Source organism: Mercenaria mercenaria, chromosome 5 (assembly GCF_021730395.1).
Source record: "Mercenaria mercenaria strain notata chromosome 5, MADL_Memer_1, whole genome shotgun sequence".
Classification (NCBI taxonomy): domain Eukaryota; kingdom Metazoa; phylum Mollusca; class Bivalvia; order Venerida; family Veneridae; genus Mercenaria; species Mercenaria mercenaria.
This window is the reverse complement of record NC_069365.1, coordinates 69,666,399-69,685,069: the sequence shown is the minus strand read 5'-3', so window position 1 is coordinate 69,685,069 and position 18,671 is coordinate 69,666,399. Positions and strand designations below refer to the sequence as shown.

At 35.3% G+C, this 18,671-nt stretch overlaps 2 protein-coding genes across 2 annotated transcripts; one reads left to right on the top strand and one right to left on the bottom strand.

Moving 5' to 3' along the window:
• The first annotated feature begins 2,006 nt into the window (after nt 1-2,006).
• Nucleotides 2,007-6,048, top strand: LOC123557533 (uncharacterized). The gene is made up of 4 exons (XM_045349043.2): nt 2,007-2,166; nt 3,997-4,147; nt 4,681-4,750; nt 5,291-6,048. The coding sequence occupies exons 2-4, from the start codon at nt 4,003-4,005 to the stop codon at nt 5,703-5,705; spliced, it is 630 nt and encodes a 209-aa protein (XP_045204978.2). The 5' UTR covers nt 2,007-2,166; nt 3,997-4,002; the 3' UTR covers nt 5,706-6,048.
• Nucleotides 5,863-9,325, bottom strand: LOC123557534 (uncharacterized). Its single transcript, XM_045349044.2, has 3 exons — nt 9,146-9,325; nt 6,715-6,844; nt 5,863-5,998 (listed from the first exon to the last, which is right to left on the bottom strand). The coding sequence occupies exons 1-3, from the start codon at nt 9,296-9,298 to the stop codon at nt 5,910-5,912; spliced, it is 372 nt and encodes a 123-aa protein (XP_045204979.2). The 5' UTR covers nt 9,299-9,325; the 3' UTR covers nt 5,863-5,909.
• Between the last annotated feature and the right edge of the window lie 9,346 nt (nt 9,326-18,671).

The window sequence follows — 18,671 nt, the reverse complement described above, 5'->3', positions numbered from 1 at the left end:
TTTCCGCGAAAAAAATTGACCAATGAAATCAACTATCGCATATCGTTATCAACAGACGCTTGATAAAATATGTTTTATCCCGTGCCATATCGGTCAATAACCGTATACAACGGAGAAATCTACACAAGGTATCAGAATATATTTTCTTTGAATGTCTGTTCTAACAATGAAATGAGATTAAAAATATGTATTTTTGCACAAAAGTTGGGAAGCGAAATAAAAAAAATGGTAGTTTTTGCATTGACCAGGTCTGCATGACGTCACTATCACCTGTGTAAACATATCCATTCATACAAAATAACCGCATTTAGTTTCTTTAGGAAAATGATTTATCACGGAAGCTGCGATATTTAATAAAGTATGTTTCATTTTGACTCTGTTGGCCAAAAGCCAAATACATAACTAATGTTGACTGCGTAATATCTCATCAACATCTGTATACATGATACTCCCAACAGGCGACTGTCTCGGGGACACTTTGATGATAACGCCACTATTGAAAAGCACAAGATTAGTGTACAGTATTAAAATAAATACTATATTTCAAGTTAAAGATTAAAAGATGTTAAAAACATCCAATTCAGGTTAGAACATCAGTAATTCCAGGCTACTCCTGAACTCGATACGTTATGAGTATAGCACTGGAATTTACATGATATGGTAGGTTGTTCCAGTGTCTAATGGTTCTAGGTAAAAAAAAAATGAGTTCATGTGATACTCTGTGCGAGAGAAGGGGATACAAAAGTTAAGGTTCATATATAGATTCTAGTAGGTATTGGCGATCTACAAAAACAAGGACTGATGGATTTTATATAACATTACTAGGGACGTGAATTTTCTCCTTGTTTCTAAAGTTGGCCATTTTAGTACATTTAACATTTCTGTAACGCTTGATCTATAGTCATAGTTGTTTAGAACATATCTGGCTACATCCCTTTGCACTTTTTCAATTCCATTTCTTAAATTTTTGCCATGGGTGCCAAACGCTTGAACAGTATTCCAATTGGGGGCGAACATATGTTTTACATGCAGTCTCTTTCATTTTTATGTTATTTGTTTGGACATTTCTTTTTATGTATTTTATGGTATTGTTTGCCTTGTTTGGGATATTTCCAGCTGAAGTACACACTGATGGTTACCCCTAAATATTTATCATCTTTTGTAGTTTTTAATTCATGGTTATATAACTTATAGAGAAAGTCAATGGTTTTCTGTTATTGAATATCCTAATTAATAACTTCACACTTATGATATATTCTAAAACGATCCGATTCATTTTCTTATTAAACAAAGAAGGCTGAAAACAGTGAATTATCATACAACAATTCACTGTTCTGACGTCATAATTATTACGTCATATCGGCGCGCTGGAAAAGAAACCGGTTGAAAACGGGCAAATAATTAATTTATGCCGTCATGATGTACTTTATAATCCTTGGTAACATGTTAGAATCGAAATAATATATCTCATTTAGTGATTTGCTTTTGAATAAAATCATTGTCGTTCAGATGCGTATTATTATATCACTCGGGCTCCGCCCTCGTGATATAATGCCTTCGCATCTGAACTCCAAACAATGATTTATTCAGCGACAAATCACTAAATGAGATATATTATTTCTTAATTAATATAGAAAATTGTACGTGTAGGTATAAAGATGTACATGGACCTGTATGTACAAAAATACGTGCACCTGTATGCATAAAGATTCAAAAGTACCTGCAGGCATATTAAGTGTGCCTGTACGTACAATTTTATACACGCAGATATAAAAATATTTTCATATACCTACACGCACCTTTCTGATATAAAAGTGTACCAAAAATATACACTCAGGTCCAACTTTATACAGGTATAATACTGTACACGCATGTACAATTAATATATTCAGGCTCAAAAATATATCTGCAGGCACAATTTTATAACTTCTTGGTATACTTTTGACCCAAATGGTACACCATAAAAGTGTATAAAAATACTATGTAAGGGAAACAACTCTTGACAATTGTAGCGCTTTGTTTACATGTGTAATCATGTACAATAAAAAGTGGGTCAAAGACGCTATATATGAAATGTTATACTGCTTGATCAACTTTATCAATATCTGTGTTATTTCGGTCCGGTATTTAATTCGGTAAAGGTCAGACATCAGATATTAACTTAAGGTAAGAAGTTTTATATTGTTGTATTTTGATGATATGTAGATCTAATTCTCTGGCTTATTTTCTACTGTACTTTCGCTTTCGAATTAACAAAGTAGATAGTATACACCTTAAATACCAGACTGGTCAGTTAGGCTACACTACACGTTCGCTTACAGCAACTTCATTTTTCCGATGATTAGCCTACCTAGCTCTTGTTTTTACCGATCTCTTGATTTCTTCTATTTTATGAGGGTTTTTAATTCGGATGCGGACATTAATTGTGCCAAAATTTCCTCATTAGATTCTGTAGGGTTTAGTTATTGTAAAACTGTGTATATACATATAGCAACGTAAGAATTCGCCGCAGATATGTAGGTCTAGAGGGATGACAAGTATAAAATAACAGATCATAAAATAAGTCATCCCGATAAGCCAAATAAGTAAGGCTACTCAAAATTTAGACACAGAAACGCACTAGAGACCGCCATGCATTTCATACCTATATTTCAAAATTGTCAAGGGGAGAGCCCCCTCACCCACCTAAGGAGTAACCCCTGCATTTCCTCAAAACAATTTAAACCTAAAATGCACCAGAGGCCACTATTTCATGCCTGTATTTCAAAAACTTCCAGTGGGAGAGCCCCCTGGCCCCTAAAATAAAGGGAGTACCCCCACCAGTAAATAAACCAGAGGCAACCATCCCATACCAGTATTTCGAAGAAAAGTTCAGGGGGAGACCCACTCCCACCCTACCCCCGTTTCAGACTGCCCCTCCCCCGTTGTCAAATATTGTTATATTTCTGGGTCCCGGCCGGTCTAGTGTTAATTTCGTTATTGTGTCTTTTAATCTTACAGCACTCCAGCTTCAGACATAAGTTTACTAACGAGGCCGTTATGGTTTCATTTGCGTACTAAAATTAGCAATATCATATCTAATTTACAGACAATTCGGGTCAGTCAGAATTTGAAAAAAAAATAAATAAAAAATAACACGGTTTTCCGTTTATTGGTAGAAGTTTATGATATGTATTACACCATGTCCTTCGGGCCCATGAACCTTTGTTATAAGATGCTTCAATAAATTTGGTGACCAGTGGTTGGAGTGAGGTATAGGTCTGAGCTATTTTCTTGACCTAACGTACGCAATGTGTGAGCTAACTGAATTTTTCACTTCTATACTTTTGTATAGAAGCCTGGCCATTTCACTTTTATACTTTTGTATAGAAACCTGACCATGATAACATAGTTATCACCTAAGATAAGAAATAACGAATATTATTCAGTTTCCTCAAAATCCTTTATTGTTATCTGTTTATCTATAGATCAGTAGGGCCTGAACAGATCTTTAACTTTGCAAGAGTACAATGATTAAACAAACCTAAACCAGTTAATAATCTATAATTATACATTCCTTGCATTGTTCAGTACTATTGAGTGTCTTTAAAGAATGCATCTTGTCTTTATGTATATTAAAACTCGTTTTGTCGGCAATATGTGTAGATCTGTTCCTTACTTAACAGATCGAATCACTCTCCGCAAATGAGCTTTTCATAATACATGTACCAAAAGGCGTGCTAGTAACAGATTTTTTTTAAGCAAAACTTCTGAAGTTTTGTTCTGTATAATTTTCAATGTACATCCATCGTGCATAATTTCTTTAGGGTTTATTTTGCTGTAAAACACATACTGAAGGTGCATATAATTTTATCATAATATATAATTATTAAAGAGTAAGTACTACAATAAATTTAACCAAATGCACTGTACAAGATAACCTGTATGTTGTGTTGATACGAGAAATTATGTCTGAAGGCGTGATATACTATTTCGCAAGACATGATTCTATTTCAGAGAAAGATGGTTAATCCGGACAGATCAATGCCCGACTGGGTGAACAAATGGCTGATGATAAACTCGGCAATTCTCATAATGGACGGCTCATTCTGCGTTTTACGACCCCATTCTCTTCCTGGAGGATGCATGGGAACTGTATATTACGGATGTAAGTGATTGTTTTACAAGTACTGTGAGTAAATACATGACAAGCCTTTGTAATATCTTTGGGCTGCATGTCCACATTCCAACCCAGGGAGCGTAATGCCGAAATGGAAACGGTACAGTTTAGTATTATGTGGATAGGGACCCCCACGGGTGAGTGTTTGAGCTCGCCGGCTTCGAACCACTTACTCCGTTTGTGTGGGCCCATCCCATGTTCGGATCGTAACCTGAGTTGGCCATCCAGCTGACATGCAGATGGTTTGTATAGATTTCAAGTTTCTCGCCGGTTTCTCAACTACTGTCTAGAGGGCATATTACCTCAATTACCTCAATAATGTCGCTATGAAGTATGTACATTACCCTTGAAAAGGGTTATACAATGTCTGCCTTACATAGTTCTCGTCCACCATGATAAATAAATAGGTTTTGCAGCAGACGAGAAAATATCATTTGTGGAAATGTCAAAGATAGACTGTTCTATCAAATGTACGTAAAACAGTGTTCTCTGTTATTTAAAGTGACGTTATTGTATTTTAGACAAATGGTACATACAGGCGGACAAACATTACGCAGACCCAACAGACTCCTTCATCTTTACCCAGGGACTGTAAGTATATTGACCAAACTGTCTTCATGCAAATAGTACAATTGATAACAGCAACAGTACACGGACTGTACTCTGCAACTGTACGCGGTAATAACAGCAGTAGTGCGTTGTAACAACAGCAATAGCGCAGGGGTATGACAGCAATAGTTAACAATTAAAGCAACAGTAAAAATTTCATATAAGTATTTTTCTGAACTAGGCCTATGTTTAAGAAGAAAAGTGAACGTTCCATGTCACTTGTATCAAATTTGAATTTGCGAGGTTCAAGTTTTATCAACCTACTACCGATAACCATGTAGTGTCTTTCGACTTGAAGTTTACATCTTCTATCCGATCCATCTTTTCCGTGACACCATTTTTTTTATATAAACACTATTAGTGACAACTGCCCCCGAAGCGTGCCCAACATTGTGCTCAAATCCTGAAAAAGATTACGTCTCAAATGGAAGCGCCGCTGTAAAAGAAATTAGATTGTTACACTGTTATATAGATTAATAAATACCATCGGCCCTTAATATTAAGTATATTCTCTCTTTTCAGCGGAAACCTGATAGAAGCTTCCGTTTGTCTACTTGTTCTTTTCAATGCCTTCAAGACGGTTAGGTTAAACAAGATGGTCACCATTTTTGTTAGCGTGATGACAGCCTACAAAACAATTCTCTTCTGTGTATACTCTTTAGATATCGGCCAAGGCGGTCGTGCATTCGAAGGGCTTGTTGCAGAGTTTCTGGTATTTGGTCTTGGTAGCGTATGGCTGTTTGTACCTGCGTATGTTGCGTGGGTTTTGATGCAAGACTTTGTTGATATTAAACCCAAAGGAACATGCAGCAGATACACTCCTAGTAAAGCAGACGACAGCGCTGGAGCGTCCGGCAGAAACACGCCTAGCAAAGCAGACGACAGCGTTGATGGTACCGGAAATCATCGATACAATCTCAGAAACTTAAAGCGTTGAAAAACACTACATTTTTACTTAAATTGTAGACTATTGAAACTGCCGAGCATTGCTGTGTCATAATACATGCACCTTTGTTCTGTATATAACAACAGAACTGCAACGTTAATGCTATGTTTTGGACCAGAAAATAGACTCTACATTTTGAAGATATGATATCATTTTATTTCTAATATTAATTTTTGTATACTGAAAGTGACATTTCTATAGTAGATTTATTTCTTTTATGAGTGACATGCTTTTCTTCCTTATTTTCCTTTCAACACAGTTAACGAATTTTCTCTTCCAGTTATCTGAAAAATAAATTGAGAGTCGTTGCTTTAACATTAATGTAATAGTATACTTCTTTTATTTATTTTCTGAATTCAAGTTAAACTTTAGTATCTTTTTTCTCTTCTGTTATATAAGTAAAATGCATGTACTTTTATTCGATTCTGTTTTAATTCTTGGTAAAACAACTGTGTTTTACAAATTGAGGATGCTTAACCAGGTCGTTCAAGGTCACAGATTTTAACTTGCTTTCAATACAGAACTCATGACCTCTTATAAAACTAAAGAAAGTTTGATCACGTTCGGCAGATGCAACACATTAAACCATGGAACTCGCAGGGGATCCAAATGGTACCATTCTAAAATTGTTCACAAGTTGTACTGTATATGTGTTCTGCCTGTTACATATACAGTCAAACCTTTAATAAAGACCACTTGTGAATTGAAATAACCTGCATCTTTGAATTGAAACCTTCCTTTACCATGTAATTGAGCATTTGTGACGGATCTTTACCCCTGAATAAGGACCACCGGCAGAAATACTCGACCTGGTTCTTCCAAATGTCTTCACAAACAGGTTTGACTGTTAGCAGTCATGTTGAACTCATTACATATAAACTTACTATAGCAACATACACAAATAAAAGTCTTCAAACATACGGACTGGCATGCTACGTCCTATTAAATTGATTTTCATACTCGCCGGCATTATAACTTCTGTAACAAAAAAAAATAATACCTTTATGTTCACATGCTTCTTTCACTGGTGAGGGTTCCACTTGCAAGTTTTGCTTCAGCAATTCTGCCATAGGTGTCCTCATTGATTCAGTATAAGCGTCTGTTGAATAATGATGGTTTTGCAAACATTTCTTGAAATAGAAATACAACAGGACGTTCAATGAAAATCAAACAATGCATGTGATTTAGTTCTTTTTTGCATTATGAAATACAGTATATTACGAGCATCAAAGTTAACTTCGGTGTAATCAGATAAATTAACCCTGGTATTGTATTTTGACCCGTTAATACAGATCATGTGCAAAATAAAAGAAGAAAACTGTCGACGGTCGACCACCGATCAAGACCACGCTTATCAGCAACTTATTACATTTAAAGCCCCGCTCCCCAGCTATTCAAATTCTTTTGTGTGTATGCAACTCATTATTAGGTAACAGTTAACGGCCACGTGCCACACTTTAGCACGCAAAACCACAGGTATTTCATATAGAATTTTATATAAGATAGACTCTAATTTGACAGGCGTCACTGTTCATAGTCATGATTTTCATGCTTTTTCAGTGACAATTCAAGGTTAAAAGGTAAAACGGGAGCAGGGCTTTAAGCCTTTTACTAATATATATTATACCAGATTTAAATAACTTTTTATGATAAAAGTTTTCAAAGGTACCGCCAAATTCATCTACTAGTACAGCCACGCAGCCAGTACAAGATATTATGCCAATACAAGTTGTGTACAAGTTTTATTAAAATCAGTTGCAAAATGTGGTCTCTATCGTGTAATTCATAAGCCAAAATTGCAAATTTTGGCCCTTTAAGGGACCATGACTCTGGAAGCCATGATGGGATCTGGCCAGTTTTCGAAAGGAACAGAGATATTATGCCAATATATCATCTATTTTGTTGGGTTTAACGTCGCACCGACACAATTATAGGTCATATGGCGACTTTCCAGTTTTGATGGTGGAGCTTCCTGCACAAGTTGTGTGCAAGTTTTATAAAATTTATTGCAAAATGTGGTCTCTATCGTCTTCTCAAACAAAAATAGCAAATTTTGGCCCTTTAAGGGGCCATAACTCAGAAACCCATGATGGGATCTAGCCAGTTTTCGAACGGAACCGAGAAATTGTGCCAATACAAGTTGTGTGCAAGTTTGATGAAAATAAATTGCAAAATGTGTTCTCTATCGTGTTCACAAGAAATTGTGGACGGGCGGACGAAGGGCGATTTTGTCACTACGTGACAGGAGAGCTAAAAATAAAATGACACTAAATTTGGGCTGACCCCTAGCTCAAAGGTCATGGTCACACTTGGTAGTCAAATGTCTACATGGCATGAACGGTGTCTGTTTCGTGTCCGGTCCGTAACTCTGTCATTCATGAAGGGATTTTAATATTACTTTGCACAAATGTTTGCAAAACCCGGGCCCCTAGCTCAAAGGTCAAGGTCACAATTGGAGGTCAAAGGTCAACAGTGTTTTTTTTTTTCCTGTCCGGTCTATAACTCTGTCACCCATTAAGGGATTACAATATTACTTGGCATAAATGTTCCCCATGATGAGATGACGTGTCATGTGCAACACCCAGAACCCTAGCTTAAAGGTCAAGGTCACACTTGGAGATAAACGTCAATAGGAATTTTTTCTTTTCATGCAAAACAGGATTTGAATATCAGTTGACACAAATACTTCCCCGGATGAGACAACGTGTCATGAGCAAAACTCGGGCCCATAGGTGAAAGGTTAAGGTCACACCTAGATGTCAAAGGTCAAATTCAAGAATGACTGTCCGGAGCAGTTCTTCTTCATGAATGGAGGGATTTTGATGTAATTTCGCACAAATGTTCACCACAATGTGGCATCCTTGTTTTTAAAATTACTTCCCTTTGTCGTTACTATAAATAGCTTATACTGTAACTTTTTATTAATGGCTGTAGGGAAAAATCGAGACCACTTTTCTGTGGTACAACATGCATGTTATATCCAATTTTTAGATGTATTTGACTTATCTCTACCTGGTAAGAGTTATGTTCGGACTTATATAGATTTTTTACTGTAAATAGAGAAAACTGGGTGTCTTCCAGTAGGGGCCTTTGTATTTTGGATGTTACGTCGCACCGACACATGATAGGTTGTATGGCGACTTTCCAGCTTTAATGGTTGAGGAAGAGCCCAGGTGCCCCTCTGTGCATTATTTCATCACGAGCGGGCACCTGGATAGAACCACCAACCTTCCGTAAGCCAGCTTGATGGCTTCCTCGCATGAAGAATTCAACGCCCCGAGTGATGCTCGAACCCACATCGATGAGGGGCAAGTGATTTGAAGTCAGCTTTGTATTGCATGGCAATACTTCATTCACTTGTTATCATTGATATGCTAATATTTAATGTGAGGTAACCGGTTAGAAACTGTGCTTAGAGTATTTCACCTTACCTTATAATTTCGAGATTCTTTGCCAGTTATTTCCTTGAAACCGGCGGCATTTTGTACAGCAAGAGGCCAAATGGCGACATCGTTAGATGACGAACTCTCTGTACTGGACCCGTTCCCATATCGGTCCAAACATTCGGCGGCAAATTCATCCATATATACCTCCTGCACGTGAAAAGAAAGGATGAAAATCCCGTAAAGTGATATTTGATTGTTGGAAAGATGATGGAAAAAAACTTTTGAGAAAATTAGCAAATTTTGAAAAAAGATTAAGATACACCTATATCGCAGCAATATCGGCTGACCGATATCTGTTTATAATATTGGTCCTACATTCATCCGATACAGAAATCAACATCTAACCGCACTGGCAGAAAAAAAGTTGAGGCGACATTATTGCAACTTTTCAAAATGGATATTGAAACTGCAGTTTTATTTCTGATTTACTCGCACATATTTTTTTTTGTACCGAGATCGTAAAATATTTAAAATTCATACCTCTCTACCTTCCATTGTAGGTTTGCTTCAATTGCTGCAATAGAAAAATACGTTTTTTTCTCTCCAATCAATTTGTAGAATTTGCTTGAAGATCACCGAGACTGCATTTTCTCAATAAAACAATCGGGTGGCTTTTTAAATATCAAATTCGTTAGTGTATTTAAAACATGCTAAAGTGTAAAAAAAAGACAATATAAGGGAAATTAAAAATGTTGCTTACTTACGCTGGTATATGCTGCTTGCGTTGTCATAACAATGACGTTACGTCTTACACGTAAGAACAATAAGTGACGTTCTTTATGGAACAATGCGTCTAAAGCGCTGCCATAGTGCACACACTGCTGTTGGCCTTATGGTTGCAATTTAATCAATCAATCTATATCCAGATCCGGATACCGAAATACCACAAAATTAGCAATTAACGCAGTTTGAATTTGTGTTTAGCCAAAATTAGATGTTTACGAGAAAACCTGAAACATTTGCAATGTCTGGGTTGAAGCATTTATCTAAAACCTGTCAAAATGTGAAAGCAGAAGTCGTGCATTAAACACTGTCGTAGATTTAAAAAACAAGAGCGCCAAGATGGCCCCAAGTCGCTCACCTGAGTAACACACAATAATAGAGTAAACATATTTTACCTAGTGATTTTATGGAGACTAATATTCAGACCAATTTTCATTAATATTGGACCAAACAATGTGGCCTATTGAGTGTAAACAAGCTTATTCTTTGATTTGACCTGGTGACCCAGTTTTTGACCCTACATGACCCAGATACAAAATTCGTCCGATATTTCATGCACAGAAACATTCTGACCAAGTTTCATGCACATCAAATGAATAAGTGTTAACAAGCGTTTCCTTTGATTTGACCGGGTGACCTAGTTTTTGACCGTATATGATCCAGTTTCGAACTTAGCCTAGAAATCATCAAGATAATCATTCTATGCAAGTTTGTATCAAATCAAAGCATAAATGAAACCTCTATATGGCTGAAAGGGCCAAACTAGAAAATGTTACTCCAGAACCCATAATGGAATCTAGCCGGTTTTTGAAAGGAACTGAGATCTTATTGTGACTTAATGGTTGCGTGTACGTGTAGTTAAAATCAAATATAAAATGTCACTTCTATCGTGTTCACAAGGTAAAAATTAACAAATTTTGGCTCTTTCAGGGGGCAATCAGGGACCATAACTCCGAAACCTATGATTGGATCTGACAGATTCATCATGGAACCCAAGATTTATTGTTGTTGAAGATATTTTGCAAGTTTGTATCAAATCAAACCATAAATGAAGTCTCTATATGGCTGCAGAAGTCAAAAAAGCAAATCTGGCCCCTTTAAGGGGCCATAACTCTGGAACCTTTGACGGGATCTGGCCAATTTTCGGAAGGAACTGAGATATTATGCCAATACAAGTTGTGTGCAAGTTTGATTAAAGTTGATTGCAAAATGTGGTCTCTATCGTGTTCACAAGCCAAAAATAGCAAAGTTTGGTCGTTTAAGGGGTCATAACTCTGGAACCCATGATGGGATCTGGCCAGTTTTCGAAAGGAACCGAGATATTAAGCCAATACAAGTTGTGTGCAAGTTTGATTAAAGCTGATTGCAAAATGTGGTCTCTATCGTGTTCACAAGCCAAAAATAGCGAATTTTGGCCCTTTAAGGGGTCATTACTCTGGAACCCATGATGGGATTAGGCCAGTTTTCGAAAAGAACCTAGATATTATGCCAATTCAAATTCTGTGCAAGTCTGATTAAAACCGATTGCAAAATGTGGTCTCTATCGTGTTCACAAGATGTGAACGGACGACGGGCGGACGGACAAAATGACAGGTGAGCTAAAAATCAATAACAACTAAAAACTAGCTTACTCTTAATGTGTGAAAAAAAATCCATTAGTGTAGGGTAGGTGAGGGAGAGGGCCTCCATCTCCCGGTGGGTTGGGATTGCGTGACATGCCTTGAAAATTTTGAAATTGCCTTCTCTTGCTATATTCCAGTTTATCACACCGCTCATGCCTCCCTCACCTACTCTATATTCGCAGCCCCGCTGCTTGGTTCATGAAATAGATGGCACCTATTGTTTTCTTTTGGTTCTTTCAGGGGTGAGGGATATATAGATCAAAGGTCAAGGTCATAAGGACCCGAACATATCTGCGCGGTGAAATGAAAACATTCAAACTTGGTAGCATGATCGAGCTTCATGTAGTAGAAGACCCCTTTTGATTTGGTAATTAAGTTTAATTTGTGGGTAAATAAGTAAAAGGTCAAGGTCACAGAGTGCTGGATTTCCACTCTATTAACCCAGCATCTTTAAACTTGTAAACAGGTCAATGATCAGGGGACCAAAAATGGGACAACCCTTTATATGGTTTTTAAAAGATCTTGTTCGTTCCGGTCCTCCAGCTAATGCCGTACTGATACCCACCTTTTTGCATCACCGATTTCTTTGTTCTTAGACTTTGATTTCTACGATTTGTGTCTACTGATTAGCTAGTTGTGCCAGAAAGTCACGATATAGCAGTCTGTACTCTGTATCAAATGCCGAAGGGATCGTCACTACATTTAAATAGGATTTTGTCGCCATTTTCGTTTTTGATGGTTTTTTTTACCTTTTTTATTTGCTAAGAAACAAAATTACGATGCTATTTTATCCAAAATGTGGACCGGAAACACGAAAAGATAAAAGTTGCGATCTATGTATAAATTTAAGCTATTAGAACTGTAGTCAGCTTAGGTTATCAGAGCTGCATAAGTGGCAACTTACTACTGAACATGGTCTTTCATAACAAGGCTTCGCTCTTAAAACCGTGGAACACTGGAATAACGCCAGCTTCTTCTATTCTTCTTTGAGCTTTAGCATGTATTTTATGCACCAAAGTGGACATGGAATATAACTGCAAAGTTCATAGTTGAAATGCTACATATAGGACAACATTTGATGACTCTTCTACTCTAAACGTTATCGTCAACTTCGAGTGGACCTTCAGAAATTCTCCTGAGTTTGAACAGTATGACAGGAATAAAGGGAATATAGAAAAGAAAGACATATTTTCACGCATATTTTTACCAGTTTATATTATGGCATTTTGCTAAGTCAATAACCAATCTCCTATGCAGTGATCTCCCCTTACAGTAAAATGTACCACTAGGGGAGATAATCACTGCGGGGAAGATGGTCAAACACAGAAGTTATAAGAAATAGAAACAAACTGTAAGGAATGATACAAATTATCTGATTATGAAAACTAATAAATTATGAATTGATATTCTACAAACAACAAAGAAACTAACACTATTATAACAATCAACAAAAATTACCAAAATATAAAAAAAGTATCGCAATAAATCAAGGAAATCGTATTCACCAAATTTCACTTTTCATTTTAGACAATTGTGATCACTGAAGTGTAAACTGTATATATATATTATATATATACGAATTTAACAAGAGCACTGTCTGCAAGTGCTTGACACTAGAAACTTGACATAGGAAAATGTACAAGAAAAGAGTTACGGTTCTTGACCTTCATACTCACCTACTGATGAAAATAGTTGATTTTTATCCCAAACAAGTGTTAAACGTACAGTTTAAATAATTCATCAGCCGTTAATAGTACCTTTTCTAACATATGGACCGGTGGTTTGATTATTATATGCATCAAAATCCAATCATGTGCAAACTTTCATAGAAGCACCATTTAAAATGTAAAAAGGAAAACACATTATAAACCAGACAGATGGCAACAAAGGATATAAAATGTACCTTTTTGTGAAAGTGAGAGAACATGAAAAACTCAATACAGTGATTATCTCCCCTAGTGACACATTGATAATATTCACATGACCATATAAAATGATTGAAAACCAAAGAAAACTTACGGGTATGTAAAGTCAAATAGTTTTTCTTATTTTTTTTTAAACTATATAAATGTCAATGTACAGCAGCTTTATGTCCAATGAAAGCAAACTAAAAAAAAAATTCTCACCTACATCTGCTAGATTTTGTTGAAATAATACTCAACAGTGTCAACAATCAAATATCTGAATTCAGCTAAAATATTTGCAGTATCAGATGTCTTAATGTCATATATCACAAGGGGAGACCACTGTAGGGTTGGGGTGGGGTTTGACTGTGAGATGTATGAAATATTTACTCTGGAAATGTAAGAAAATATCTCCCTAATTTAAACACCAATTGTAAATCAATCTTTGGCACCAAAAACTCGTGAAGTAACAAAGAAAACATACAAAAGTTACAAACACATTTCAAAATGCAATACATGTATAATTATAAACTATTTAAAAAAACTTACAGATATAAATTATGGCATTAGATTAATTGAACTTTAAAAGGTGGTGAGAATATAGCAACATTTTTCAACTGGTCAATGCAAGATAGTAAAATATTCTTTTTTTTTGTAAATTCTAAACAAAAAAAACAAAAAACAAAAAAAAAACATGCAGAAGAGGTTAATATGACAGACTTTTTCCATTCATACATTAATTCATACAATGTGATATTAAGTGAAGATAAAATATAATTAAATAATTCTGATCAAAAGGAATTTTAACCAGAGAAAAAGTTACGCAATAGGGTAAGTTTTCGCTTTGTGCTTAAAAAAATTGATTTCAAATTTCAGAACAGAAGTTCTTGCATGCTTGACAGGATTTTCCTGCATTTTTGCCAGTACTGGAAAAACTCGTGTTACACCTTGCAGCATAAGATGACACTTGTGCTGTGATTTTTGAAGGAATGCACACATTTATATGCTACTATAATAAAATAGCGCTTAAAAGAAAAGCATTTGTTTAATTTTATTTCTTCTATTATTTGAAGAATATGGTATGCAAGAAAGAGAATCTAGCTATCAAAGGTTGCAGGTGAGGATGGAATTTATCTGGCTCTTAACTAACTTGTTTTTGTGCTGACTCTGCAGAGCTTCAGTTTAACCTTAAACCAGACTATTTCAATCAGCACCTTCAACCAGTGAAAGATCCTTACAACATACTGGTAACCCACCATGTTACCCTCAGATTGATATTTATGGCACTGAACAAATAAAATCTTTAGAAAAAAAAATTTAAAAAAGGGAAAAAAAATGTTGAATCTATTACAACAAGTTTCTGGCCATAGAAACTGGTAAACTCAATAAACGAGAAATATTATTCAAGAAAACTGAATTGCAAAATAACACTAGTGTGAAGGAGAAGGACTGCTTAAATCTTCTGTAAGTTACTGTAAATGAAAAAAAGTAGAAATTATGTGACTATTCTATATCCAACCCTTCCTTTTCTATACAATTAACAATGTACTGATAAGTAACAAGTAACTAATCAATGTAGCACCACAATGAACAATGCAAAATACTACTGTAAAACCAGATATTTTTGCAAGGATCAAAATTTTGCTATTTTTGAAATTGCAATCGGTATGTGTAGCAAAATGCTTGCAAGAAATGGCCAACTTGTGGAACACAAGACATTATTTATAACAAATAGTAAACACTTATTTTTTGAGTTTTTAATTTTGTGGATATAGACTGTAAGTAAATACAGCAAAATAAATCACTTGAGAAAATATCTGTTTCTACAGTATTACACTTATATCTCAACAACAACTGTCAATGACAGATTTTCAAAGAACATTTACATATTGCAAACTATTTCTTCTTTCTGTAATGTACATTCATACCACTGTGTATTCAAAGTAAACTAATAAACCAGCAATGTGTAGAAAGTTAAGACAACCCATACACATTTATAGATCTAGTCAAACAGCAGACCAAAGGCTTTACATTGTATAACTGCAAACTTTTCAAACTCTGAAGGTTTTTGCTATCAGTGATACTCAAGTCTATACTCAAATCATTCTAATACTAAACCTAAAGGGACTGTCATAAAAATAACAATACAAAATGAAGGCACCTTCTCTTCCACCAATCCTATGACTTGTGAAAACTTAATGATGTTGGGTTTTAAATCACACCAATAAAGTTCAGGTCATGCAATGTCTTTTATAGCTTAAATGTTAGAAAAAGACCCTGGTTTCCCTCTGGCCATTATGTAAGGCTGGGGTGGGCGTCTCGGTGAGAATCTAACATTATGAGCCAGCTTACAATGGAAAGTGTCCTTACATGATGAGCCAAGGACAGCTTGAACCCACAGAGGTGAGAGGCAAGTGATTTGAAATATTGGTAAGTAACATTACCCTCTGTCACTGAGCTCCCTGTTCCCCACCTCCCTACAACCCTCCACCAACATTCTTAACAAAAGATGATGGGAAACAATTGACATTTAACTCAATGTTAGTGCACAATAGAATATAGAGCTATAGCACGCATCAACTGCATATTGCCACTATATCCAATAAAAACTTTTGACTGTGTAAATGTTTGAACACAAAAAAATGCACATGAACTAGTATAGGCTTAAGAAAGTATATATTAACAATAAATATAAATAATATTGTTTTCTTCAAACACAATCAGGTGGTGAAAAGAAATCTTTGGCTTAGTCCTTATAAAACTGTTTGCTTATATATCACCTTATCTCTTTCCAAAATTTTAGTACCTAGGCAGAAATCTGATTGTAAGACACACAATTCTGACATGATAAAATTTCATACTTTCCACCATGGGGAGATAAATTCATGAACAACAAACTTTAAAAGCGAAATACATAGACTGAATCAAAAATCAAATCCATAAAAATTTGTACCAAATTCATCACAAAACAGTTTTGTATTTAAACAACCTGGAAAAGATGAAATTTAAATCTAAAACTGTATTCCTTAAATCAAGTTTATATTTCCCCATAATCCTAAAAGGGAAAGTTTTTTTACAGTAACGTTATCTGTTCCATTATGTAGAATAAAACAGCACTCTTAAAATTATTTTATTCCATCTGGACAACAAACAAACAATTTTGTACAGCCTTATTCACAGCTATTAGTGATGAAAAATAAAAATAAGTTTTTGATTTATTTGATATTTTGATTACAGAATAATACAGACAAGGCTCTGACAATGTTCAATAACACTCAGACTAGACCAATATATCACCTTTTTGCCATTATTTACTACAGAAATTCATAAATATTCTTCCGCTCTTTGAAAATACAATACTGAACAAATAAGTTTAGCTGTCCCTGTTTAAACCTCTCTATTATTCGACTATTTTACGTTTAAAGTAATGATCACCGATTACTGTAATATTGAGAATTTTGGACATGGTTAATACTCAGCCTAATTAGCCACTTCTATGTCAAGCAAAAATTTAAAGTACAAAAATTATATCAGATATAATAGGTTACTGTATAATACATTAAATGATGAATATTACACAAGTTAAAAAAATACCTTATGGTGTTTTTTTGGGGAGTAGAATTTCAAAACTGAATCATGGGAAAATATCCCTAAGTACAGTACACAGAAATCACTCAAATATACCGTTCTTCAGTAAATGAAAGATTCTTCGTATATCAGTTAGTAGTATACGGAAAGTTCTAAGAAACAAATAGAAAATTAATGATACCAGTCTTACAGCTAACTTTCAGATTTCATATAAAATATATCACTATCAAATTAAAACAGAAATTAATTGTTTTTCATTCTGATCATTCATAAAACGTAAGACACAAGAATATCCTAAGGGATGATTTTTTAAAATGAAAAATTATTTTTTTCTGCACAACTACAAGATTTCACATACAACATACAAAGTGAACGAGTAATGAACACAATGCTTGAAAAAAATAATAGAAATTTGACAAACGTAAGAAGTAAAGAAACAAATTTGAGGAAAACAGTTTACAAAAGTATTTTAACTGCTAGTTATTTACCCAGGAATATACATACATATACATATACGTCCAAGTTTCTGGCTTGAATACTGATGAATATTGACTTGGTTTCCAGGAATAGTTGCTGTCTGGCAACTGTCTCCTGATAACTGAACACAGCAATATAATGTAATTATACAGTCAAATCACCGAGAACCACAAAGAACTTAATAAGAAAGAATTCACAACATAATACTTCTGTATCTGTATGACTCAGGACCACATCTGGTATAAGGCGTCGGGGCGAGTACTGGTCGTTTAGTCATGACGCGTGCGAGCTGACTTAAAGCTCTCCACTCTCCACTGTGACTTGTTAGGTACATATTAAGTAAACAGTGACCAGATATTCAGGATGCACCAATATTACTGGATTTGTTACTTACTTTTAAAACAAACATAAATGGGGAAATGTATATTGGAAAATGAAAATGGGGAAACTTAAATGGGTAGTGAAGTGTAAGAGGAGTTTCCCAATCAATATGATCCCACATTTTTTAATACGCCTAGTGTCAGTAACAAACCCAGTACTCCACTTGTTTTATTTCCAGCTCATTTTTTAACCTTACTCTACATGAAAATCTGACTCTCCATAGAAATAGAGGGGTCAAAATGTGACCTCCATTTGGTTTATGAAAATGTTAGACATTAGCTGGAGGTTAAACAAATGGTAATAATACAAGTAGTAAAAAAAGGGGATACCACTATTTTACAAATAATTGAGCTTGAGTGAGCTTGATTGTGTAACAAGTGCAATACACATAACATGAACACTATTTTCACATTGAACAGCCCCTATAAGAATGAGTCTGAAAATGTCCTGTTCACTTTTGTCCATCTTCACAATAAACAGAATCCTTGAGAATAAATGTTCAATGCTGACAGCCCTATTTGGAAGATTCCATCAAATGTAATGATAGGACAGAAACAGGAAGTTTTGTAGTGAAGACAGGGCCCAACATCCCTGTTTGGGTAAATGGACGCATCCATCGCATACAATGCATTGAAATAGATACACAAAAGCAGTTTTGGGTGATTCCAAAACATGCATTGTTTAAGACAGATGCATAAAGTTATTCAATGAAGACAGGGCTTGACACAACTATACTGTAAGATTCAATTACCGATTATGGATGAGACTGATAAAGTTAATTAGTCAAGACATGCCCTGAGACCCCCTTCGACCCCT

Bases quoted from the DNA above. Each gene is read 5' to 3' on its own strand.
- LOC123557533 (XM_045349043.2), top strand. From the start codon at position 4,003: ATGGTTAATCCGGACAGATCAATGCCCGACTGGGTGAACAAATGGCTG. The intron at 4,148-4,680 runs GTAAGTGATTGT...ATTGTATTTTAG, and splicing joins GGGAACTGTATATTACGGAT to ACAAATGGTACATACAGGCG. The intron at 4,751-5,290 runs GTAAGTATATTG...CTCTCTTTTCAG, and splicing joins TTCATCTTTACCCAGGGACT to CGGAAACCTGATAGAAGCTT.
- LOC123557534 (XM_045349044.2), bottom strand. From the start codon at position 9,298: ATGGATGAATTTGCCGCCGAATGTTTGGACCGATATGGGAACGGGTCC. The intron at 6,845-9,145 runs GTAAGGTGAAAT...TTCTATTTCAAG, and splicing joins AAGAATCTCGAAATTATAAG to AAATGTTTGCAAAACCATCA. The intron at 5,999-6,714 runs GTATTATTTTTT...TTTATTTTTCAG, and splicing joins AGAAGCATGTGAACATAAAG to ATAACTGGAAGAGAAAATTC.